Source organism: Pan paniscus, chromosome 10, assembly GCF_029289425.2.
Source record: "Pan paniscus chromosome 10, NHGRI_mPanPan1-v2.0_pri, whole genome shotgun sequence".
NCBI classification, from domain to species: domain Eukaryota; kingdom Metazoa; phylum Chordata; class Mammalia; order Primates; family Hominidae; genus Pan; species Pan paniscus.
The window spans coordinates 39,032,857-39,060,835 of NC_073259.2; the positions used below are offsets into that span (position 1 = coordinate 39,032,857).

The following is a 27,979-nucleotide window of genomic DNA, read 5'->3' on the forward strand; positions in this document are numbered from 1 at the left end:
GCTCGAAGTTCCATTCTTCACAGTACCCAGAATCTTTAGATTTCATGGCAGTAGACAACAGCCACCAGATGGCAGCAAACTACAATTGGGTACAGGATTTCCTTCTGGAGCCACAACTACCCAGAAATCCTGAGCAGTTCCGCACATCCTGGATCACACCATTTACTTCACAACAAGATCCTTACTCTTAAGGGGAAAAAAATATATTTTGAAACTTTTTTGTTATGTTAAAATAGGATTTAAAATGTAAAAAAGTGTAGTGCATTATGAAAAAGTTGATTATATCTCAGAAATGTAAAGTTGGTTTAATATTAGAAAACCAATTAATATAATTCACCACATTAATAGAAAAAGAGATAAAACTGATTGTATTATCTCAATAGATGCCAAAAAGGCACTTGATATAATCAGAAAAATGCAAAAATAAGTTCACAATGAGATGACACAATATCATGACCATAATTGTATAAAAACATTTTAAAGTATGATTGCTACCAGCTATTGGCAAGGATATGAATCAATGTGGCATGTAATATGATGATGATAGGAACTAAATGATTTGTTATTATCTTCTAAAATTAAGAAATGCCCTATGGTTCTGCATAGTTTATGCATATATATGTGTGTATACATATGTATGAAATATATTACATATTCATCAAATGCTTAACGTTTTAACAGAATATTTATTCTTGAGCTCACATATTCTTTTTAGGGTAATCATCCCTTCTGATACACATATGTTTAAAGCTGCATTGGTAAATGATACTTGCTCTTAAGTTTTCCTTATTTATTTATTTGAAATCCTTTTTTTAACCAATATGAAATGCTTTCCCCCACACCAGATATACAATATTAGGTGTAAAGCTATTTGTCTCAGGGCATTGATGTTATCATACCACTGTTTTCTGACTCACATGCTGCTTTTGGGAATTCAGCCATCAGTCTAAGTTTTCCTTTACTAAACTTATCTTTATTTTGTCTTTCCTTCTGGCTTCTGCTCTTTGTCTTTGGTATTGTGCGTTTTCACTATGGTACACTTTTTGTAGTGTACATTCTGTTTGGCATCATTTTACCAACCCATATTCTCTTTCTTTAATTCCATCATTTCCACTGGACATATTGCAGACTCTCTAACACTATTGGTGTCATCTATCTCTGTCTCTTTTTGCTGTTTTTTTTTTTTCAAGTATCCTAATTCTTTCTTCAGTTATCCTTCATCTGTATTTACATTTTCAATTTTAAGGTAAACTTTGTTTTACTATTAAGCTTTTAATTTTACTTTTTTTGTTTCTAGAAGTTGTACTTATTTTTTAATCTGGTCATATATTTTAGTTTCTTTTTCTTACCAATGCTAACGTGTTTAAAGGAAAGGAAAAATTTTTTTTTATATATTTCTATTTATTTATTTGGTCAAATGATACTTCTAAGGTCTTTGGGAAATTGCCACACTGTTTTCCATGATAGCTGAACTAATTCACATTCTCATTAGCAGTGAATAAGCCTTCCCTTTTCCCCACAACCTCTCCGGCATCTATTTTTTGACTTTTTAGTGATAGACATTTGGACTGGTATAAGATGGTATCTCATTGTGGTTTTCATTTGCATTTCTCTACTATTTCTCTAATAGTAGTGTTGAGCATTTTTTCATATGCTTATTGGCTATGTGTATGTCTTCTTTTGAAAAGTGTCTCTTCATGTCTTTTGCCCACTTTTTAATGGGGTTATTTGGTTTTTGCTTGTTAATTTGTTTAAGTTCCTTATAGATGCTGGATATTAGAACTTTGTCAGATGCATAGTTTCTCCTATTCTGTAGGCTGTATGTGTACTCTGTTGACAGTTTCTTTTGCTGTGGAAAAGCTCTCTACTTTGATTAGGTCCCATTTGTCAATTTTTTATTTTGTTGCAATTGCTTTTGGCATTTTGTAATGAAATTATTGCCAGGGCCTATGTCCAGATTGGTATTTTCTAGGTTATTTTCATTTTCCAGGATTTTTATAATTTTAGGTTTTACATTTAAGTTTTTAATCCATCTTGAATTTATTTTTGTAGATGGTATAAGAAAGGGGTCCAGTTTCAATCTTCTGCATATGGCTAGCCAGTTATCCCAGCATCATTTACTGAATAGGGACCCCTTTTCCCATTGCTTGTTTTTGTTTATTTTGCCAAAGATCAGATGGTTGTGGGCACATGACTTTATTTCTGGGCTCTCTATTCTGTTCCATTGGTCTATGTGTCTGTTTTTGTACTGGAACCATGCTGTTTTGATTACTGTAGACTTGTAACATAGTTTGAAATTGAATAACCTGTCTCCAACTTTGTTACTTTTGCTTAATATTGCCTTGCTATTTGAGCTCTTTTTCGGTTCCATATGAATTTTAAAATAGTTTTTTCTGATTCTGAGAAGAATATCATTGGTAGTTTGATATGGATAGCATTGAATCTGTAAATTGCTTTGGGAAGTATGGGCATTTTAACAATATTGATTCTTCCTATCCATGCACATGGAATTTTTTTCCATTTGTTTGTGTCATCTCTGATTTCTTTCATCAGTGTTTTGTAATCCTTGTGATAGAGATTATTCACCTCGCTGGTTAGCTGTATTCCTAGGTATTTTATTCCTTTTGTGGCTATTGTGAATGGGATTGCATTCTTGGTTTGGCTCTCAACTTGAATATTGTTAGTGTATTAAAATGATACCTATTTTTGTAGAGTGATTTTTTTCATTCTGAAACTTTGCTGAAGCTGTTTATCAGCTTAAGAAGCTTTTGGGCAAACTGAGATTTTCAAGGTTTAGAATCATGTTGTCTGCCAACACAAACACTTTCTCTCTTCCTATTTGGATGCCTATTCTTTCACTTTCTCTCTTCCTATTTGGATGCCTATTATTTCTTCCAGTGCTATGTTGAATAGGAATGGTGAGCATGGGCATCCTTGTCTTGTTTTGGTTCTCAAGGGGAAGGCTTCCAGCTTTTGCTCATTCAGTATGATAGCTATAGGTTTGCCATAGATGGCTCTTATTGTTTTGAGATATGTTCCTTCACTACCTAGTTTGTTGAGGGTTTTTAACACGAAAGAAGTTGAATTTTATTGAAAGTCCTTTCTGCATCTACTTAGATGTTCATGTGGTTTTTGTTTTAAGTTCTGTTTATGTGGTGAATCACATTTATTGATTTGCATATGTTGAACCAACCTTGCATCCCAGGGATAAAGCCTACAAGATTGCAGGAATTAACTTTTTGATGTGCTGCTGGATTCAGTTTGCTAGTATTTAATTAAGGATTTTTGCATGTATATTCATCAAGGATATTAGCCTGTTTGTTGTTGTTGTTGTTGTTGTTGTTGTTGTTGTTGTTCCTCTGCAGGTTTGGGTATCAGGATGATGCTGTCCTCACAGAATGAGTTAGGGAGGAGTCCCTCTTCCTCCTTTTTTGCAATAGTTTCAGGAGAAATGATACCAGCAATTCTTTATATACCTCGTAGAATTCAGCTGTGAATCTGTCTGGTCCTGGCCTTTTCTGGTTGGTAGGCTTTTTTATTACTGGTTTAATTTTGGGAGTCATTATTGGTCTGTCAGTGATACAATTTCTTTCTGGTTCAATCTTCAGAGGTCGTATGTTTCCAAAAATTTATCCATTTCTTCTAGGTTTTCTAGTTTGTATGCATAGAAGTGTTCACAGTAGTCTCTGAGGGTTTTTTAAATTTTTGAGGGGGTGGTGGGAGTATCCCCGTTGTCATTTCTAATTGTGTTTATTTGGATCATCTCTTTTTTTCTTTGTTAGTCTAGCTAGTGGTCTATCAATCTTACTTATCCTTTCAAGAAACAAATTCTTGGATTTGTTGAACTTTTGTAGGGTTTTCACATCTCAATTTCCTTCAGTTCAGCTCTGGTTTTGGTTATTTATTGCTTCCTGTTAGCTTTGGGATTGGTTTGCTCCTGCTTTTTCTAATTTCTCCAAGTGTGATGTTAGGTTGTTAATTGAGAACTTTCTGATTTTTAATGTAAGTATTTAGCACTATAAATTTCCCTTAATAGTGCTTTACCTGTATTCCAGAGATTCTGGTATGTTGTATCTTTGTTTTCATTAGTTTCAAAGAATTTCTTGATTTCTGCCTTAATTTCATTGTTTACTCAAAAGTCATTCAGGAGCAGGTTAATTTCCATGTAATTGTATGGTTTTGAGCAATTTTTTAAGTACTGATTTCTATTTTTATTATGCTGCGGTCTGAAAGTGGTTGATATGATTTCAATTTTTTTGGATTTTCTGAGGATTGTTTTATGGCTGACTGGTCTATTTTAAAGTATGTGCCCTGTGCAGATGAGAAGAATGTATATTCTGTTATTTTGGGGTGGAGAGTTCTGTAGATGTCTCTTAGGCCCATTTGGTCAAATGTTGATTTTAGGTCCTGAATATCTTTGTTATTTTTCTGCCTCAATGATCTGTGTAACACTGTCAGTGGGGTTTTGAAGTCTCCCACTTTTATTATGTTGTTACCTAAGTCTCTTCATTGGTCTCTAAGAACTTAGCTTTATAAATCTGGGTGCTCTTGTATTTTGTATATATATATTTAGGATATTTAGGTCTTCTTGCTGACTTGAATCCTTTACTATTATGTAAGGCCCTTCTTTTTCCTTTTTTGATTGTTGTTGGTTTACAATCTGTTTTGTCTGAAATTAGAATAGAATAGCAACCCCTGTTTTCTGTTTTGTTGCTGTTGTTGTTGTTGTTGTTTCTGTTTTCCACTTGCTTGGTAGATTTTTCTCCATCCCTTTACTTTGGGCATATAGGTGTCATTGCATGTGAGATGGGTCTCCTGAAGACAGTATATAGTTGGGCCTTGCTTCTTCATCCAACATGCCACTCTGTGCCTTTTAATTGGGGCATTTAGCCCATTTACATTCAAGGTTAAGACTGATTGCATGGTTTCATCCTGTCATCATGATTTTAGGTGGTTATTATGCAGACTTGATTGTGTAGTTACTTTGTAGTGTCAGTGGTCTACGTACATAAGTGTGTTTTTATGGTGGCCAGTAATTGTAATTCATTTAAATATTTAGCATTCTCTTAAATCTCTTGTAAGGCAGGTCTGGTGGTAACAAATTCCTTTAGGATTTGTTTGTCTGAAAAGGATCTTATTTCTCCTTCACTTAGGAAGCTTAGTTTGGCTGGATATGAAATTCTTAGTTGTAATTTCTTTCTTTAATAAAAATATTAACTCAAGATGGATTAAAGACTTAAATGTAAAACCCAAAACTATAAAAACCATGGAAGACAACCTAGGCAATATTATTCTGGACGTAGGAATAGGCAAAGATTTTATGGCAAAGACACCAAAAGCAATTACAATAAAAACAAAAATTGACAAATAGAATCTAATTAAACTAAAAAGCTTCTGCACAGAAAAAGAAACTGTCAACAGAGTGAAAAGACAACATACAAAATGGGAGAAAATTTTTGCAAAATATGCATCTGACAAAGGCCTAATAAGCGGCATCTATAGGAACTTAAACAAATTTACAAGAAAAAGACAACCTCATTAAAAAGTGGACAAAGGACATGAACAGACACTTTTCAAAAGAAGACATACATGCTGCCAATAATAATTTTTTTTTAAAAACTCAACATCACTAATCATTAGAGAAATGCAAATCAAAACCACAATGAGATATCATCTCACACCAGTCAGAATGGCTACTTTTAAAAAGTGAAAAAATAACAGATGCTGATGAGGGTGTGGAGAAAAAGAACACTTATACACTGCTGGTGGGAGCATAAGTTAGTTCAACCAGTGTGAAAGACAGTGTGGTGATTCCTCGAAGTCCTAGAGGCAGAAATGTAATTTGACCCAACAATCCCATTACTGGGTATATACCCAAAGGAATATAAATCATTCTATTATAAAGACACATGCACATGTATGTTCATTGCCACACTATTTGCAACAGCAAAGACAGGAATCAACCTAAATGCCCATCAGTGGTAGACTGGATAAAGAAAATGTGGTACATACACACCATGGAATACTATGCAGCCATAAAAAAGAATAAAATAATATCTTTTTCAGGAACATAGATGGAGCTGGAGGCCATTATTCTTAACAAACTAACGCAGGTACACAAAACCAAATACTGCATGTTCTCACTTATAAGTGAGAACTAAATGATGAGAACACATGGACACATAGAGGTGAACAACACACACTGGGGCTTATTGTAGGGTGAAGGGTGGGAGGAGAGAGAGGATTAGGAAAAATAATTTATAGGTACTAGGCTTAATACCCGGGTGATGAAATAATCTGTACAACAAACCTCCATGATACAAGTTTACCTACACAACTTGTACATGTACCCCTGAACTTAAAATAAAAGTTAAATAATAATTTCAAAAAGTTTAATATATGCCCTCAATTTTTTCTTGTTTGTAGGGTTTCTGATGAAGCGTCTGCTGTTAGCCTGATGATATTCCCTTTGTAGGTGACCTGCATCTTTTCCCTATCTGTCTTTAACATTTTTCTGTCATTTCTACCTTAAATAATCTGATGACTATGTATTGTGGGAATGATCTTCTTGTATAGTATCTCACAAGGGTTCTCTGCATTTCCTGGATTTGAATGTTCACCTCTTTGGTTAGATCGAAAAAATGTTTATGGCTGATGTCTTCAATACGTTTTCCAAGTTGCTTGATTTCCCTTTCTCTTTTTCAAGGATGCCAATGAGTCATAGAGTTGGTCCCTTTACATAATCCCATATTTCTCCAAGATTTTGTTCGTTCTTCTTTATTGTTTTTTCTTTATTCTTGCCTGATTGAGTTACTTTGGAGAACCAGTCTTCAAGCTCAGAGATTCTTTCCTCAGTTTGGTCTATTCTGCTGATAACGCTTGTGATTGTATTATGAAATTCCTGAAGTGGGTTTTTGAGCTCTATTAGATCAGTTTGGTTCTTTCTTAAAATGGCCATTTCATCTATTATGTCCCATATCTTTTTATTGTATTCCTTAGCTTCCTTGGATTGGGTTTTGGCTTTCTTCTGAATGTTGATGGTCTTCATTCCTATCTATATTCTGAATTCTATTTCTGCCATTTCAGTCATTTCAGACTGGTTAAGAGCCATTTCTGGGGAATTAATGCAGTCATTTGGAGGTAAGAACTCTACTCTGGCATTTTGAGCTTCCAGAGTTCCTGTGCTGTTTTTTTTTTTTTTCCTCATCTGTGTGGGTGGGTATTCCTTCAATATTTGAAGCTGCTTTCCTTAGGATGTGTTTGGGTTTTTGTTTTCCTTTTATCTTATTTGATGCCCTTGGGAGTTTGACTGTAGTATGAGCTGGGTTCAGTTGACCGGCTTTGATTCTAATCTGCTCCTGGGTCTTGAAAGAGCCCCCTCCAGTTACTGTCTCCATGTCCATGTTTTTTTTTTTTCTGTTGGTTGAGCTAGTACATGGGGCTTCTTCATGCTGAGGCTTCAGTTAGCAGACAGGCCACATCTTTGACAGGTCAGCCCTAATCCACTGTCCAAGTGCTTCCCAGGGGAACACAGGTTGTGCCTGCCCACATAGTTTAGGCAGAAGCAAGACCACTGGGCTGGAAGCTCTAGCAAGCATAGCCCATCTCGCTATGAGAAACAGGAGTGGATGGAGTTGCCTGCCCTGCCATCTGGGTGTCTCCAAGGCAACAGGAGGCTGCACCCCTTGGCAAATTCAAGCAGAAGTGTAACTGCTGGGCTAGAAGCTGTAGCAGACATGTCTTGCCTGGCAGGTGTGTGTGAAGTCTAGCAGGCATTGCCAGCAGCAGGTGTCACCCACCCTACCATCTGGGTGCTTCCCAAGACAACAGGGGGCTGCACCCTCTAGCTGAGTTTACACAGAAGCAGGACTGGTGGGCTGGAAGATTTAGCTTGTATTGCCTGTCTGGCTACCAGCAGAAGGGGTGGGGGGGGTCACGTGTCTGGCTGTCTTGGTGTTTCCCAGGACAGCGGGAGGCTGAACTTGCTGGCTGAGTTCAGGTAGAAGAGGGATCATTCGGCTGGAAACTCTAGCAAGTGTTGCCCACCTGGCTACCAGTGGCAGAAGTGAGTTGGGTCACCCACGATGCCATCCAGGTGGTTCCCAGGACAGCAGGAAGCTGTACCCACCAGCTGTGTTCACACAGAAGTGGGATTGCTAGGCTTGAAGTTCTAGAAGGCATTGCCTGCAGGCATAGCTACCAGTGGCAGGGGTGGGGGCAATGGGTTTACATAAGGTATCTTGCAATTATAACAATCTATTTTTAACTGATAACCACTTAATTTCAATCATATACAAATACTCTACACTTTTAATTCTTCCCTCCCACACACACACTTTATGCTATGGATGTCATGACTTACATTTTTTTAATATTGCCTATCCGTTAACATATTTTTATACTTTTGTCTTTTAACTTTTATACCAGAATAAAAGTTATTTGTGCATTGCCATTACAGTATCAAAGTGTTATGTGTTTTCTACCTATTTACCTTTACCAGCAAGCTTTATACTTTCATATGCTTTCATGCTGCTGTTTAATGTACTTTCATTTCAATTTGAAGGACTTTAGTATTTTTTAAAGGCAGATGTGGTGGTGATGAACTCTGTCACTTTTGTTAGTCTGAAAAAGTTTTTAATTCTTCATTTTTGGAAGATATTTTGCCAGATATGGTATTCTTAATGGGCATTTTTTTCTTCCTGTACTTTGAATTGTATCATCTTATTTTCTTCTAGTCTGCAAGGTTTTTGCTGAGAAATATACTGACAGTTTCATGAAGATTTCCTGGTAAGTGGTTAGTTGCTTTTCTTTTGCTGCTCTCAAGATTCTCTTTGTCTTCAACTTTTGAAAATTTAATTATAATGTTTATCTGTGTGGATTTCTTTAGGATCATCCTATTTGGAATCCATTGGGATTCTTGTATATAGATGTTCATTTCCCTCCCCAGAATTGGGCAGTATTCCACCACTATTTCTTTAAATAAGTTTTTTGCCTCTTCTCTTTTTTCCTTCTAGAACCTTAATAATTTATATATTATTTCACTTGATGATGTGTTTTAGGTTTTCTTTACTGTTCATTATTGTTTGTTGCTGTTACTCTTACTGAATAATTTCACATGGCCTTTCTTTGAGTTGCTGATTTTCTTCTGCTCTGTGAAGTCTGCTGTAAAACTCTAGTAAATTTTAGTTCAAGTACTGTATTCTTCAGCTCTAAAATTTTTGTTTGCTTCTTTTTATATTTTATATCTTTTTGTTGATATTCTCATTTTGTTCATGCATAGTTTTCTTTAGTCATGGAGCATCTTTATGATAGCTATTTTGAATTCTTTTTCAGATAATTTATATATCTCCAATTCTTTAGATTATATATCTCCAAATCTTTAGAACTGTCACTGAAGATTTATTTTGTTCCTATTTTGAGCCTTGTTTTTCTGTTTTTTTCTTCATATGTCTCATATGTCTCATATGTGTCATGTGTCTCATAACTTTACATTGGAACCCACCCATTTGAAAAAACAGCCACCTCTACAAGTCTTTACAGACTGGCTTTGTATAAGAGACTCTCCCCAATCAGCCCTTCTAGAAATTCCAGGGATATGTGAAACCTTTTGGGGGAAGATGTGACTTCTCTGAGTCCATTCATGCAATTTCTCAGAGCTGATTACTCGTTTCTTTTTCAGGAGTTCATATCTTGCCTCTTTGGTGTCATTGCACAGTACTGCTAGTTCTCTAGTACTGTCTTTCCTTGGTTTCAGTGATTACCAGGTATCCAAAGTATGCTGCTCCTTATCAGCATCCTGAGTCAGGCAAAACTGATTCCATTCCTTCAAGTAGCCTTCCCAAAAGCCTATAACCAGATGTAGACTCTGCCACTCTCCTTGCCTCTGAAGTAGAAGGCTCAAGTTATGTGGTTTTTTCTGATTCTGCCTAGCCATGCCAGCTACAGCAAACCACCTCCACTCCCACCCCATATACACACTCTCCTTGTTCTCAGAAGCCTCCAGGCATTAAAACTATACTAGTTCCATCAGTGCTCTTAGTGGAGAATGATAGAAATTAGTCCCTCCTGCAGCCCTCTGAAAAGCTACAATATTGGATTCTGCACTGTTATCTTTGTTCCCAAGGGAGAAGTCATGAGGCAGGGTGCTGTCCTCGTGCAGAGCTGTGCCAGCTTGGTAGAGTAGGTGATGTGGGCAAAATGAAATTTCTCTTCTTACCCATTTCATTGTCACTTTCCTTGGCTTTGTGGTTGCCTGGGGGTACTGCAACTTCTTCAGTGCATTCTAGAATTCTCATAAAAGTATTTTGGTTCATTGTCACATTAATGTTTCTGTGAGGGAATCAGGGCTAGAAATTCCTATACTGCCATCTTGCTGATATAACCTAACGAGTCATTTTCTCAATTTTAAAATCCAAATATTCATTGCTGGTATGTAAAAAAGAAATTGGCATTTGTATATTAACCTTACATACAGCAACTCTGCTGTAACCACTTATTCGTTTCAGAAGGGTTTATTATTTTTAATTTTCTACATAGATATGTTATCTGCAAACAAGGAACGTTTTCTCTTCTTTTCCAATTTATAGACCTATTTGTATGAATTTGCTGGAGATCCCATAACAAAACACCACACACTGGGTTCTTAAACAACAGAAATTAATTTTCTTAGTGATAGAGGCTGCAAGTCCAAGATCAAGGTGTCAGCAGAGTTGGTTTTCTCTGAGCCCTCTTTCCTTAGCTTGCAGATGGCTGCCTTCTTGTTGATTCTTCACATGACTGATGTTCTGTGCACATGCACCCCTGGTGTCCCTCTGTGTGCCCTAATCTCCTCTTTCTATAGGGACACAAATGATACTGAATTAGGATTTATCCTACAGCCTTATTTTAACTCAATTACATCTTTGAAGACCCTATCACTAATTAAAGTCACATTCTGAAGTACTAGGATTTAGGGCTTCAACACATGAATTTTGAGGGACTACCATTCAACCCATAACACTTTTATTTCCTTTTCTTATTTTGTTGCATTGGCTAGCACTTCCATTAAAATATTGAAAAGGTGTGGTGAGAGAAGGCATCCTTGCATTTTTCCTGATAATAGTAGGAAAGCTTCTAGTTTCTTGCCATTTAAAATGTTCACTGTAGGTTTTTCATACATGTTCATCAAGGCAAGAAAGTTCCCCCTTTATTTCAGGTTTTCTGAGAGCTCCTATACTTTTTATCTGTTCATACCATGACCACACACACACTCAATTTCAAAAATGGGCTAACATACCATCTTTTGTACATTCTCTTCATACTAGTCAGTTAATACATTTTGGGTCTTTTACCTGCAGTTTAAAAAATCTGCCTTTGTTCATTAATATCGACATACCATTGAGCCCACATCAATATTATAAACCACTGCAGCAGGTTTCCTGACTTCAATCTAATCCCCCTTTGCTCAATGTTCCATGCAGCCCAAGAAGGGTTTCTCTGATTACCAACCACCTTCTTTCAGGCACCCCACTTTGTGATCTCTATGAGTACCTTTGGCAAAATGTCTGGATTTTGGTTTTATGCCCAAGGATTTGACTATCTCACTAACTTTTAAACTTTCAAAAGAATGAGGTTATTTATCCCTGAGCCCACTGTAAGGCCAGAACATATTATACAGATATTAAATAAGATTAATCAAATATGTACCTATATTAAGAGGCATAGATAAGTAAATTTTGGATCATAATCCGTTTTGATGACTTCCCTGATTCTATACCTTTATTAACTATTCCTTATCAATTATTAACACAAGACAAAATCATGAAGATCAAAATTGAGGGCATGATTGACCAAAATGTTTGAAGATCTCTATTTCCTATTTTAGTTCTTTGCACTGGGATCCAGCAACTAGCAGTACCTTAGAGCACTCTACAATAATGAAGTATAACATTTTCCAAATTAATGTATATAGTAAAGATTACTTATAGTTTGTTTCTTATTATTAGTACTTCCTATCTAGCACACATAAGGTGAAAACTTAATACTCATTTAGCATGCTAATGAAACTAGCTATAAAATTAAAGACATATTTTATTTAAAAATAATCTGGGCATCTTTGTCAACTATCCATGATTGTGTGTAGGAGGGATGGGCAATCCCAAAGACAAACAACCAGATAAAATCTTGCTGAAGCACTATAACAAAATACAAAATATTGTTCTACATTATGCCACAAGAATCAATAGATATAAATTCTGTGAAATAAAATGTTGAAGACCAGTGAGAGGGTTTATCATAAAAATACTTCTCTAATGTCCAGGATATCTCCAATATCCAAGATTTTCAGAATTAATGATGTCTTGGGAGGTAAAAAAGTAAAATATGGAAAGAGCACATCACATGAAAACATCTAAGAGTATTTTTATGACATTCAGGAGAGTAACTTTTATTAATGACCACAGGTGTATTAAATAAATAGCCACAATAAAATTGGTGAAAGAGAAATAATAATCAAAGAATAATATTTTTCTTCTCTAGAAACTTTTTTAGAGCCTCTTGGACATCTTTGTTCCTCAGAGAGTAAATCAAAGGATTCAACATGGGAGTGACTAGGGAGTAACATAAGGATGCCACTTTACTCAGCTCAGGAAATCTGTCAGGAGTGAGATACATAAAAAAGACAGCACCATACAGCACACTCACAACTCCCAGGTGAGAGCTGCAGGTGGAGAAGGCCTTCTTACGTCCCTCAGTAGAGTGTATCTTTAGAACTGTGGACACAATATACATGTAAGATACTATAATGACTATGATAGTAGGCAAGATAATAATACATGATAAGGAAAAAGATATCATTCTATGGATAAAGAGATCAGAACAAGACAGTCTCTGAAGTGGGCGAGAATCACAGTAAAAGTGGTCAACAGCCCGAGAAGCGCAAAAAGATAAAGTAAATGTCATGCTAGTCTGAATAACTGAGCTAATGCAGCCACAAAAATAGGAACCAGCCACCAACTGAGTACACAGACGTGTGGACATTTGAACAGAGTAGAGCAGAGGGTTGCAGATGGCAATAAAGCGGTCATAAGCCATGGCCGCCAGGAGAAATCCCTCAGTCACAATGAAGAGGGCAAAGAGAAAGAGCTGGGCCACACAGCCTGCAAAGGAGATAGACTTGTTTTCAGACCAGAAGTTGATCATAGCCTTGGGTGCAATAACAGATGAATAGAAAAGATCAATGAAGGAGAGATTGCCTAGGAAAAAATACATTGGTGTGTTCAGCCGAGGATCAGTCATAATAATGGTCATCATCCCAACATTCCCTAGAAGGATCATGGCATAAACAAACAAAAATAGCAGGAAGAGGAGAATGTGGAGCTCTGGGTGTACCCTGAAGCCTGCAAGAATGAAGTCAGTCATTTCTGAGTGATTGCTTGTTCCCCTGTCACCCATGGTAGAAACCTGTTGAGAGGCACAGGGCAAAATATACAAATGAACTCTTGGTTTGGATCCTAGCATTACAAACAATCTCTTACAGTATTAGGATTTACAAAGCTATTTTTAAATTAAAGTTATTATTAATTTTAGCCTCATAAGTATACTGTGACTTAAAGCCAATCAATTGCTGTTGAAACCAAAGATTAGTTGCATTTCTTAATTCTTTAAGTGTTAGAGTTAGGTTTTTTGCCTCTGCATCTAATACAATGCCTTTCTACCCAAATGCCTTTCACATTTCCAAGTACCACTTCTTTCCCACTCATGATTCACACAATAACTTCAACATCATGAAGCAGTGACTGGAAGAGAGCACAATTAATTTAATAAATGACTTTGGGAAGCACATTAGTTAGTTTGGGTTGGGAGATATTTGGGGTTTTAGTAGTCAAGTTTAGGAAAACAGAGACTTAATTTGGAGTACCAACAATATAAAGGAAGTGACTGAGTTAAAAAAAAAAAAACTACTTGAGAAGTGCAATTACCTTTCACAAGTCATGGAAACTGGATTCTGATGGAAGTTATGTATACCCACTAAGATAAAAGGTGTGCGCAACCAAGCACAAAATTATTACTACTCATATTCAAGAATTTCTGTCCCAGATGGGCCATCAAAGCACTTTCATAAAGAAAACTTCCCTTCATTTCTTGATCCCAAGACTTGGAGATCTTTAACTTTTAAGTTCATGGGTGCAAGTGCACGTTTGTCACATAGGTAAATTTGTGTCATGGGGTTTTGCTGTACAGATCATTTAATCACCAGGGTATTAAGCCTAGTACCCATTAGTTATTTTTCCTGATCCTCTCCCTCCTCCCACCTTCCACCCTGCAAAAGGCTCCAGTGTGTGTTTTTCCCCTCTATGTGTCCATGTGACTTGCAGTTCTTTAAAAAGAGATCTACAGTAGAACTCTTCCACAGATAAAAGAGTTACTTTAGAAATTAATACTGCAAAGGATACATATGGGGGCATTGCTGATTACACTTTTATTTGCCCTGAATACAACTTTTGTAGCCATTATTAACTCATCACTGCTCAAATAGATTTTTTAACTTCGTATGTTAACAATACAAGCCACTCTTTCTCTGTCCTAAGGGCTTTGTGTGCATGATTCTGTCTAGGCAAAAATAATAACAAATATGTATATGGCATTTTTTATGTGCCAGACACTTTTCTAAATGCTTTCATAGTAGCTCATTTAATCCATACAATAATAACATTAGGTGGTTATTATTATATTCCCAAGTTTACAGATGAGTAAATTGAGGTACAGAGAAATGAAGTCTGCTGAAATTCACTTACTTGAGTCAGAATCAAGATTTGAAGCCAGGAAAACTGGCTCCAGAATCCATGCTTTTAATCATCATTAATGATTAATCACTGTACTATATCAACTTTAAATAAAGGACCCTTCCTGTTCCCCTACCTTACTTCTGCTTGTACTTTAGAGTGTAGTTAAAATTTCATATTTCCAAATAAAATCTCTAATTCTTCAACCTGGGTCAAAACATCTCATCCAAAGATAATTTGAAGAGACCAACTGCCACCATATTTTAATATTGAGATTACATATTAATTATTCTTCACTTGACAATAACTTAAGACAAAATTCAATTTGTTCTCCATATATTGTCAGCATAACGTTATGTGTCTGGTAAATGGCAGTTAATACATATTTATTATAGATAAAAGTTGAATGATAATGATCATGCAGAAACAGAGAAAAATATAAAAACTATCCATCCAATACTGCAGTGGTTAGTATGGGTTTTAGGTTTAAATAAATCTAGGCTCCAGTTCTGCTTCTCTCACTTTCTAAATGGGATCTTGGACAAGTTACTTATGCGCTCTCTCTATGCTACTGTATTCTCATATATAAAGTGGAAATAAGAGTCCTCAAAGTTTTCTTGGGAATAGAAAATGACATATGTATGTAAATCACTTAGCACCATTTATGGTAAACTAAGTATTCAGTAAATGTTAGCCATTATTTTTATTATACTTTTCAGTGCTCAGTCCCACTATTCATACCAAATAGTGCTTATTAGGTTGAAAACCAATAATATATATGGTCGTTTTTGGACAAAACATTCTCAGTTGAGGGGAAGAATCAATCTGTTAAAAGGTTAGAGAGATGAAGAACTCTTGGAAAAATGGAATATTTTGCCTGAGAAAAAAGATTATTAAGAGAAAAGCTGCATAAGATGTTATCATTATTTAAGACTGTATTAAATGTTGAAAATAAAATATTCACCCGTTTTATCAAAAATTAAAGATGTAAGTAATTAAGAAGTAGTAAGAGCTTACATTAGATTGCACTTAGGGTCTGGAAAGATGTGAGACATTTAAGAAGTGAAAGAAAGCTGACTGAAGTCAGCATGAAAAATCATTTTTTGAAAAATAATATATATCATTTATCTTCATTTTATTCTCATCTAGAAGCAAAACAGATTACTTTAATTTCTAAGATTTATTTCTATCAAACTCATTTCAACATTATAATTTAATATTATTATTAATAGTAATTATTCCTCACTTGACAATAATATCCTTAACATCAAACTCAGCTTGTTTGCTGCGTATTGTCAACATAATGTTCTGAATCTAGTGAATGACAATAATTCAATACATATTATTACGTAGAAAAAAGCTGAATGATAATGAGTATGTGGAATCAGAGAATGTAAAAAACCAAATTTATTAAAATAAATTTATATCATAAATGTTATAAACATTGTAACATTATAAATGTTAATAAATGCATTGCTGATGACATTTTTTACCTGGAAAAGGGAGTTATTCCCGCAGAAGCCAACAACAAGTAGTCAGTTTGTGACTTATTTTTCAAAAACTTACAGGTTTTAAAAGTTACTTTTACCTTGTATTGTTTAGTAACTTGTCAGATTCTGGTAAAAATCAATCAGCAGAGTTCCAATGTTTTCCTCTGTTTATTGTTTTAATTCTAGAAAGGATAAACAAAGTTAATTAATGACTGTCATAATTATAAGTACTGAAAAATAATTACTTTGAAATAAAATGAATAATTCCCCACAAATCCACATTTATTATTACAGTTTTAGATTCTTCCCATAGATAAATGTGGCTTATGTGCCTCATTGTTCTATTTTAAAGTCTTTTTTTCAGTAGTTGATTTCCTGAAAAGTTTTATAGTCCTTTTTAGAAGAGAGTCAAGGTGAATTTTTCAAATCATGTTCTGCCAAAACTGAAGTGATTCCAGGAACAAAAATCTATAGATAAGCAAAGTGAACCTGAGGAATCAATGCACAAGATATTATCTATCCTGAATTCTCAGAAACTTGTATGCTTTCAAGGCAAGAGGATAGATTGCCATGGATATGCAAGTAGAGGTCTTGAGCTCTTTGGCATCTCTGAATACTGCCAAAATATCAACAGCAGTTATCCACGAGGGCTTCGGTTTTGCTACAGCTTTTTCATATAATTACAGTATTGAGATTTCCTCTATGTTCTGGGAGACAGTACCTCTGGGAGAGAAGAACACAAGTCAATTAATTAATAAGACTTCTAGGATCTAAAAGCAAGATCCATGAAGACCTCAGAGATTCTATATTTTTTTAAAAAGCCTAAGAGTACTTAAAGTACATATGAGACATTCTTTAGGAAAAATCACAAGGATCTTTTAATTTTAATTTCTTCACTGAAAAAGCAGCATTTTCAATTTATCATTATAGCACAGTTTTTGATAAGCAAGTAGAAATAGATACGAAAGGAAATGTTGTGGTTCATAATGCCATTTGTAGGAAAATTTTGAGTCCTAATCATAAAGTTAATTTCATATTTACTTTCAGAATTCTATTCACCCAAATCTCTCCTTGATGACTTTTTAACTATATTTTCTCCATAGTAATTGAGAAGAAAGATAGAACAGCACGACCATGATATGGGCAAAAATCCAACAAACGCCCTCTAATCCATCAAGTAAAGGCCACATGATTAACTGGATCTAAAGTTGGGTTTATATTGTAATTTTAATTGCTTTAAAGTTGTTTATTCAGGTGTCATGTATTAAGTTAGTAACTTCTCATCAGTCCCTGTATATAGTTCAAAATAATTTAGAGAACTGTTGGTTCCTTCCGGTGAGTGTTAAAGTTCTTAAAGGTGGTGTGTCCGGAGTTTGTTCCTTCAGATATTTAGATGTGTCCAGAGTTTCTTCCTTCTGGTGGGTTTGTGGTCTCACTGACTTCAAAAGTGAGTTACAACTCTTAAAATCTCTTAAAGGTGGCATGTCTGGAGTTGTTCGTTCCTCCTGGTGGGTTTGTGGTCTCGCTGACTTGGAACCAACCCAAATGTCCATCAATGATAGACTGGATTAAGAAAATGTGGCACATATACACCATGGGATACTATGCAGTCATAAAAAAGGATGAGTTCATGTCCTTTGTTGGGACACGGATGAAGCTGGAAACCATCAGTCTCAGCAAACTATGGCAAGGACAGAAAACCAAACACCGCACGTTCTCACTCATAGGTGGGAATTGAACAACTACAACACTTGGACACAGGGTGGGGAACATCAGACACCGGGGCCTGTCCTGAGGTGGCGGGGGGGACAGATAGCATTAGGAGATATACCTAATGTAAATGATGAGTTAATGGGTGTAGCACACCAACATGGCACATGTATACATATGTAACACACCTGCACGTTGCGCACATGTACCCTAGAACTTAAAGTCTAATAATAATTAAAAAACAAAAACAAAAAAAAAAAGAAAAGAAAAAAAAAACAAAAAGAAGTGAAGCTGCAGACCTTTGCAACGAGTGTTACAGCTCATAAAGGTGGCACCTCCAGAGCTGTTCTTCCTTCGGGTGGGTTTGTAGTCTCGCTTGCTTCAGGAGTGAAGCTGCAGACCTTGGTGGTGAATTTTACAGCTCATAAGGGCAGCACGGCCCCAAAGAGTGAGCAGCAGCAAGATTTGTTGCTAAGCTGAAAAACAAAGCATCCACAGGGTGGAAAGGGAATCTAGCGGGTTGCTTTTATCCCCTTATTTGGCCTCACCCACGTCCTGCTGATTGGTCCATTTTACAGAGCACTGATTGGTCCATTTTTCAGAGTGCTGATTGGTCCGTTTTTACAGAGTGCTGATTGGTGCATTTACAAACTTTAACCTAGACACAGAGTGCTGATTGGTGTGTTTACAATCCTTTAGCTAGACAGAAAAGCTCTCCAAGTCCCCACCCCACCCAGAAGCCCAGCCAGCTTCACCTCTCAGTTGGTTCAGCAAAATGAATGTAAATTCAGTAAGGAGACTGAATTTAGAGCTCATTTTATCAATTGTTGTGTTCCCCTAGTAAAATTATCTCTCCGTTAAGCAGTAAGAATATTCATTCAGCAGGGACAAATGTCATGTAGGCATCCAGCAAAAAAAAATTGAGAGTGAGTTGATAGGTTTTACAGTGGTGGCTGACAATCCCATTTTGACCCCTTGTACTTGGACCTGTAATTGTTTCATATATTTGTCGCTAATGAAGAGCACAGATTATATCCTGGATGACAGTTACTCACCTTTCTAAAGTAATGACATCCAGTTGGTCCAACAACTGAATCTTTAATAAATTATTCCGGTCGCTGCCGCCGATGCTACCACCACATTTGGATGTAGAATTTGGAATCCCTGTGCACCTGTTAACAAGGAAGCAGAGTTTGAACTGCCAACTTTCCTCAGCAAGCTGTGGACTCTTGTGGAGGAAACCCACACTAACGAATTCATCACCTGGAACCAGAATGGCCAAAGTTTTCTGGTCTTGGATGAGCAACGATTTGCAAAAGAAATTCTTCCCAAATATTTCAAGCACAATAACATGGCAAGCTTTGTGAGGCAACTGAATATGTATGATTTCCGTAAAGCAGTACATATCAACTCTGAAATTGTAAAGCAGGAAAGAGATGGTCCTGTAGAATTTCAGCATCCTTACTTCAAACAAGGACAGGATGACTTGTTGGAGAACATTAAAAGGAAGGTTTCATCTTCAAAACCAGAATAAAAAAAAATTCTTCAGGAAGAATTTAAAAAAAATTATAAGTAGTGCTCAGAAGATTTCAATAAAACAGGAAACTATTGAGTACAGGCTTTCTGAATTAAAAAGTGAGAATGAGTCCCTTTGGAAGGAGATGTCAGAATTATGAGCAAAGCATGCACAACAGGAACAAGTTATTCGAAAGATTGTCCAGTTTACTGTTGCATTGGTTCAAAATAACCAACTTGTGAGTTTAAAATGTAAAAATCCTCTACTTTAAACACCAATGGAGCCCAAAAGAAGAATCTGTTTCAGCACATAGTCAGAGAACCGACTGATAATCACCATCATAAAGTTCCACACAGTAGGACTGAAGGTTTAAAGCCAAGAGAGATGATTTCAGATGACATCATTATTTACAATGTTACTGATGATAATGCAAATGAAGAAAATATCCCAGTTATTCCAGAAACTGGGAAACTGGGATATTATATCATATCCATATATCATATATGTATAAGTGTATATATATATCTCCAGGATGTTATGTCTGATCCCTCCAATTGTAGCCAGTACCCTGATATTGTCGTCTTTGAAGATGACAATGAAGATGAGTATGCACCTGCCATTCAGAGTGGAGAGCAGAGTGAACCAGCCAGAGAATCCCTAAGTTCAGGCAGTAATGGCAGCAACCCTCTCATGTCTAGTGCTGTCCAGCTAAATGGCTCATTCAGTCTGACCTCAGAAGATCCAGTGACCATGATGGATTCCATTTTGAATGATAACATCAATCTTTTGGGAAAGGTTGAGTTGTTGGATTATCTTGACAGTACTGATTGCAGTTTAGACGACTTCCAAGCCATGCTATCAGGAAGACAATTTAGCATAGACCCAGGTCTCCTGGTTGACTCTGAGAAAAAAGGATTAGAAACTACCAAGAACAATGTAGTTTAGCCAGTCTGGGAAGAGGGAAGAAAATCTAAATCCAGGCCAGATTAGCAGCTTATCCAGTACACTGCCTTTCCACTTCTTGCATTCCTCGATGGGAACCCTGTTTCTTCTGTTGAACAGGTGAGTACAACAGCATCATCAGAAGTTATGTCTTCTGTAGATAAATCCATAGAAGTTGATCAAGTGAAATTTATCCCAGAGTGCAAACACACAAACACGAATCTATAAATATGGTATACTATATTAACATAATGAAGAACATAAACCATATGATCATCTCAATAGATGCAGAAAAAAAATTTGACAAAATCAAACATCTTTTAATAATATAATAAAAACTCTCAAAAAAACATGTGGAGAAGAAATATGCCTATACCTCAACACAATAAAGGCCATACATGATAAGCTTACATGCACACACACACACACACACACACACACACACACACACATCTGCATTGCTGATATGGTTTGGCTCTGTGTCCCCAATCAAATCTCATCTCAAATTGTAATCCTTGTGTGTTGAGGGAGGGAAGTGGTGGGAGTGATTGGATCATGGGGTGGTTTCCCCCATGCTGTTCTTGTGATAGTGAGTGACTTCTCACAAGATCTGATGGTTTAAAAGTCTGTGGCAGTTTCCCCCTCACTATCTCTCTCTCGTGCCGCCGTGTGAAGAAGGTACTTGCTTCCCCTTCACCTTCTGCCATGATTGTAAGTTTCCTTATGCCTCTCCAACCATACAGAACTGTGAGTAAATTAAACCTCTTTCTTTATAAATTACCCAATCTCAGGTATATCTTTATAGCAGTGTGAGGATAGACTAATACAATTGCCTACTGGTGATGTTTATTAATAGGCTTTTTTATTAATAGGCTAGTTATCAAACTTCTGTAAGTGGTAACACTATGTTTTCTACTTTCTCATATAACATTTTTAATATAGTGCTTCATAATTAACCCCGGGTTTCCCCTTTTTTCTATATTTTCACTACTACACTGATAATCCAGATTCGGTACCTATTCAACTCAACTTGAACGTTATTTTTTAAAAATCCTATCTGATTTACTTTTTCTCCTCAGCATTTACTTTTTAAGCTTCCAAATTTAACTTTCTCAAACACTATTTTAATCATGTCACTTCTTTCTTAAGAGATTTTGTTACTTCCCAATTTCCTATTTAGCAAATTGGGCTTTCTATTACTCTCCAAATTGTAATCTCTGTGAAACCAGATGAGATGTCTCACTGCATCCATTCATCTTGCACAGTATAGGCTTAACACGTTGATTTTAATTATACCTGATACATTCTCTTTGAATCTAGTTCTAAATCCTACCAATATTTAAGATTCCATTCGTATCTCCCCAGAATTACCACTGTCTTGCTACAGTAGCCAAACTTGGCATCACTTCTCCATACTCTTTTTAAATATTATTATAGTTATCCCTATATATGATAGCATCTATTTATGATTTGATTATTTAATGAATGTCATTTTACATTTACAATTGAATTTTCAGCTCCTTAAAATGCAATGCGTTACTTGCAAGATTCAGTAACTTATCATAATTTCGAGTGCAGCATAAGTGCTCATTCATTTTTAATTTATTGAATTCATTTATAGTTCATTTGTGATGGTTAATATTGAGTGTCAACATGATCGGATTGAAGGATGCAAAGTATTGTTCCTGGGTGTGTCTGTGAGGGTGTTGCCAAAGGAGATTAACAATTGAGTCAGTGGACTGGGAGAGGCAGACCCATCCTCAATCTGGTGGGCACCATCTATTCAGCTGCCAGCGAAGTGAAGCTAGGATAAAAGCAGGCAGAGGAACACGGAAGGACTAGACTGGCTAAGTCTTCTGGCCCCCATCTTTCTCCTGTGCTGGATGCTTCCTGCCCTCGAACATTGGATTCCAAGTTCTTCAGCTTTTTGACTCCTGAACCTACACCAGTGGTTTGCCAAGCGCTCTCAGGCCTTTGGCCACAGAACTGAAGGCTGCACTGTCAGCTTCCCTACTTTTGAGATTTTAGGACTCGGACTGGTTTCCTTGCTCCTCAGTTTACAAACAGCCTATTGTGGGACTTCACCTTGTGATCATATGAGTAAATACTTCTTAATAAACTTCCTTTCATATATGCATCTATCCTATTAGACCTGTCCCTCTAGAGAACCATGACTAATACATCTTATTTTAAAAAAAATTTTGAAGTAACTTGCGACAACTGCAGTAACAAAATAATTTATTAAATGTATTCAAAATTTAATTTGAGCCAAGCATTTTTTAAGCACTTTACAGGAATTTCATAATTTAATCATTAAAACAATTTCATATACTAATGAAACCTTTTATAAGTATATGAATACCAATAACCTTTTTTTATTATACTTTAAGTTTTGGGATACATGTCAGAACGTGCAGGTTTGTTACGTAGGTATACACATGCCATGATGGTTTGCTGCAACCATCAACCCCTCATCTACATTAGGTATTTCTCCTAATGCTATCCCTCCCGTAGCCCTTCACCCCCCAACAGGCCCTGTTGTGTGATGTTCCCCTCCCTGTGTCCATGTGTTCTCATTTTTCAACTCACACTTATAAGTGAGAACATGCTGTGTTTGGTTTTCTGTTCCTGTGTGTGTTTGCTGACAATGATGGTTTCCAGCTTCATCCATGTCCCTGTAAAGGACATGAACTCATCCTTTTTTATGGCTGCATAGTATTCCATGGTGTATATGTGCCATATTGTCTTTATCCAGTCTATCATTAATGGGCATTTTGGTTGTTCCAAGTCTTTGCTATTGTGAATAGTGTGGCAATAAACATACAAGTGCATGAGTTCTTATAGTCGAATGATTTATAATCTTTTGAGTATATACCCAGTAATGGGATTGCTGGGTCAAATGGTATTTCTGGTTCTAGATCCTTGAGGAATTGCCACACTGTCTTCCACAATGGTTGAATTAATTTACACTTCCACCAACAGTGTAAAAGCATTCCTATTTCACCACATCCTTTCCAGCATCTGTTGTTTTCTGACTTTTTAATGATCGCCATTCTAACTGGCATGAGATGGTATTTCATTGTGGTTTTGATTTGCATTTCTCCAATGACCAGCGATGATGAGCTTTTTTTCGTATGTTTTTTGGCCACATAAAAGTCTTCTTTTGAGAAGTGTCTGTTCATATCCTTCACCCACTTTTTAATGGTGTTGTTTGTTTTTTTCTTGTACATTTGTTTAAGTTATGTGTAGATTCTGGATATTAGCCCTTTGCTAAAACTTAAAAAGCTGTAGAAGTAAGGGGATGTTGTAAAATATGTCATACTATTTCATGAATGTTTGCTTACTTCCATAATATCAGAATATATCAATTTAGCGAATCAATTTTTTGAAAGATCCCAGTGATCATAGGGAGTATGATCCAAATTCCTTTCAAAGTTTAAAAAAGGAAAGGTAGAATAGGGAGAGATGGGGAATAGCAGAGCAGAAGTACCCTGGCATGTAACGTAATCTTAATAAAAAAAAGGCTTCTCAATTTTTATGCATTCCAATTAGAAAGTTAGAAAAATTTCTTAACCAAAGACCACAATATCTTTTATCACAGTAAAGATCATTTTTATACTATTCCACATGTGGAATAGCATTAGAGAAGCTTAGGGACATGGATGAAGCTGGAAAAAAGTGCCAAAAGTGCACAAAGGCTGAAAATCCCCAAAACCAGAATGCCTCTTCTTCTCCAAAGGATTACAACTCCTCACCATGAAGGGAAAAAAAGTGGATGAAGAATGAGTTTGACAAATTGACAAAAGTAGGCTTCAGAAGCTGGGTAATAACAAACTCCTCCAAGCTAAAGGAGCATATTCTAACCCAATGCAAGGAAGCTAAGAACCTTGAAAAAAGGTTAGAGGAATTGCTAACTAGAATAACCAGGTTAGAGAAAAACATAAATGAGCTGATGGAGTTGAAAAATACAGCATACACTTATATGCTGCTGGCGAGAGTATAAATCAGTACAACCTCTATGAAAAACAGTATAGAGGTTTCTCAAAGAACTAAAAATAGAACTACAGTTTGATCCAGGAATACCACTACTGGGTATCTACCCAAAGGAAAAAAATCAATACATCAAAAAGATAATTGAACTTGTATGTTTATTGCAGCACTATTCACAATAGCAAAGATTTGGAATCAACCTAAGAGTCCATCAATGGATGACTGGGTAAAGAAAATGTGGTATACATATACAATGGAATACTATGCAGCCATAAAAAGGATGAAATCATGTCTTTTGCAACAATTAATAACTGGAGGTTATTGTCTTAAGTGAAACAAGCTGGACACAGAAAGACAAATATTTCATGTGCAGTTTTTATGTGAACATAAGTTTTCAAATCAGTGAGGTAAATACACAGAAGCACAAATGCTGGCTTGTACAGTTAATTGGCTGCATAGCTGCCACACTGTCTGCTGTACTATTTTCCATCCCCAACAGCAATGAATGAGCATTCCTATTACTCTGCATCCTCACCAGTATTTAATATTGTCCATTTTTTAAATTTTAGCCACTTACTAGGTGTGCCATTATGCTTTGAGGATTTCATAACTTCCAATTAGATAAAGTCATAATCAAGGGTCTAGCCATCCTCTAGTATAAGGGCAGGCTACTACCCAAAACTTGGTCTACATGATACTCTCTATCAGAACTCAAATTTACATCAAATGAAAAAAAAAGTTTGAAAATGCATGGAGTTCACATGTAACACTCAGTGAGACTGGATTGTACTAGCAGACTCTTTAGCAGTTGTCCTTGATTCGTTGAGGTGCCTTAATTCCTAACAAATTGCAAGACTTTTTCCCTCATTTTTCTCTTTATTTAGTGTGCTCCACATACACACCCAATATATCCCTCTTGTTTACTTTAGCCAAAGTGATTTTCAATGTTTTACATACATGTAAACCTACCTGTAATACACTCAATAAAGCAAATGAAAAAGAGATGTTTGTAGTTGAAACACAGAAGGTGATGATATAATATAAATTGACTTATTGGAAATAATGGTAAGAAATGAATAAAATCTATTTTTTAAATAGAGAACCACATTTGGAATAGTACAAAAATGATCTTTACTGTGATAAAAGATATTGTGGTTGTTGGTTAAGAAATTTTTCTAACTTTCTAATTGGAATGCATAAAAATTGAGAAGCCTTTTTTTTATTAAGATTATGTTACATGCCAGGGTACTTCTGCTCTGCTATTCCCCATCTCTCCCTATTCTACCTTTCCTTTTTTAAACTTTGAAAGGAATTTGGATCATACTCCCTATGATCACTGGGATCTTTCAAAAAATTGATTCGCTAAATTGATATATTCTGATATTATGGAAGTAAGCAAACATTCATGAAATAGTATGACATATTTTACAACATCCCCTTACTTCTACATCTTTTCATCAGCATTACAATTTTATCCCATTGAACAAATAAAAGAGATATAATAGCAGCAAACCTTGATACTTTCACATATAATATAAATACCCTCATTCATTAAAATACAGCATTCATACGGAGGCCGGGCGCGGTGGCTCACGCTTGTAATCCCAGCACTTTGGGAGGCCGAGGCAGGTGGATCACGAGGTCAGGAGATCGAGACCATCCTGGCTAACATGGTGAAACCCCCTTTTTACTAAAAATACAAACAATTAGCCAGGGCATGGTGGTGGGCGCCTGTAGTCCCAGCTACTCAGGAGGCTGAGGCAGGAGAATGGCGTGAACCCGGGAGGTGAAGCTTACAGTGAACTGAGATCGCACCACTGCACTCCAGCCTGGGCGACAGAGGGAGACTCCGTCTCAAAAAACAAAACAAAACAAAACAAAAAAACAGCATGAATACAACAAATGTTTGGAAGACAAAATGATCACATTTAATTTTTCTTCAACTTTTATTTTAAGTTCAGCGGTACATGTGCCAGATGTACGGGTTTGTTATGTGTGCCATGGTGGTTTACTGCTCAGATGATCCCATCACCAAGGTATAAAGCCCAGCATCCATTAACTCTTGTATCGATGTTGTATTTTAATGAATGAGGATATTTATATTTTTCAAGTAGTATTTTGTTTCCACATTGCTATGATTTTCCTGATTCAAGCATATGCTTTTAAATGTAAATTGTAAGTACTTCAGATTTCCGAATATGATAAAATCGATAGAAAGGATTGCCAAAGAAAATATCAAGGTTTGCTCCTATTAAATCTCTTTTATTTGGTCAATGTTAAAGGATCTTAAGTGACTCAAGCTTGACCCCATATTAAAAGCAAATCAAAATGAAAGAATCAATGGACCCATTAATGAGGAAATCATAAGGAAGTAGAATTAGGATAGAGCTTTTTTGTTACACAGGATTTTTCTCAAAGCTTCTTTGACATCTTTGTTTCTTAGAGAGTAGATCAGAGGGTTTAACATGGGTGTAACCAATATGTAAAATACTGAAGCCACTTTGTGAAGTTCAGGATTGCTTGGAGGTGTGAGGTGCACAAAGGAAACAGTCCCATAGAGCAAACTTACAACACCCAGATGGGAGCTGCAAGTGGAAAAGGCTTTCTTTCTCCCTTCACTGGAGGGGATCTTCAAGACTGAGGATACAATATACAGGTAAGATACTATAATAACAACAATTGTAGGCAAAATAATGATGACACTCAAACTCAGAGATACCATCTTATTGACAAAGAGATTAGAACAGGAAATCTTTTCAATTTGATAAGAATCACAGTAGAAGTGATCAATGACTCTGGAAGCACAGAAAGACACTGAGAATGTTACACTGACTTGGAGGATGGAACTGACCCAGCCACAGAAATAAGAACCAGCAACCAACTGAGTGCAGAGGCGTCTTGACATGTGAACACTATAAAGAAGAGGATTGCAGATGGCACTGAAGCGGTCATAGGCCATGGCTGCCAGGACAAACCCCTCTGTTACAATGAACAGGGCAAAAAGGAATAACTGGGCAACACAACCTGCAAAAGAGACTGTCTTTTTTTCAGACAGGAAGTTGGCCATGGCTTTAGGAGCAATAACAGTGGAGTAGGAGACGTCAATGAAGGAGAGGTTGCCTAGAAAAAAATACATTGGTGTGTTCAGCTGGGAATCAGTTACAATGATTGTCATCACACTAATGTTCCCCAAAAGAACCATGCTATAGACCAGCAGGAACAGGAAGAAGAGGAGAATGTAGAACTCTGGGCAGACCCTGAAGCCTTCAAGAATGAAATCAGTTACATCTGAATGGTTGCCTGTTCACTTGTCACCCATGGCAAGAACCTGTTAAAAGGTATGAGACAAGGTTAAAAATTGAACTTTCTGCCTGTTCCCTTTTCACCCATGGCAAGAACCTGTTAAAAGGTAAAAGACAAGGTTAAAAATTGAACTTTCTGCCTACTTCTCGGGATGATAAAATATCCGTTGTTTAGTTGTGGAGGATATTGAAATTTGTGTTGTCATGTCCTTTTGGCCACCCAATTCTGTTAGGCATGAACTGCTGCACCCTTTTATGGGAACTCAA

The 27,979-nt window shown here is 36.3% G+C and overlaps 1 protein-coding gene and 2 pseudogenes across 1 annotated transcript; 1 reads left to right on the forward strand and 2 right to left on the reverse strand.

Moving 5' to 3' along the window:
* Positions 1 to 10,509: 10,509 nt before the first annotated feature.
* LOC100992806 (olfactory receptor 9K2) lies at positions 10,510 to 16,852 on the reverse strand. Its single transcript, XM_057299432.1, has 3 exons — positions 16,742 to 16,852; positions 16,351 to 16,434; positions 10,510 to 13,440 (listed from the first exon to the last, which is right to left on the reverse strand). Exon 3 carries the CDS (start codon positions 13,429 to 13,431, stop codon positions 12,490 to 12,492), a length of 942 nt encoding a protein of 313 aa, XP_057155415.1. The 5' UTR covers positions 13,432 to 13,440; positions 16,351 to 16,434; positions 16,742 to 16,852; the 3' UTR covers positions 10,510 to 12,489.
* Positions 16,823 to 20,648, forward strand: LOC100979184 (heat shock factor protein 2-like; annotated as a pseudogene).
* A 6,139-nt stretch (positions 20,649 to 26,787) lies between these two features.
* LOC100993159 (olfactory receptor 9K2-like) lies at positions 26,788 to 27,729 on the reverse strand (annotated as a pseudogene).
* Positions 27,730 to 27,979: the final 250 nt, after the last annotated feature.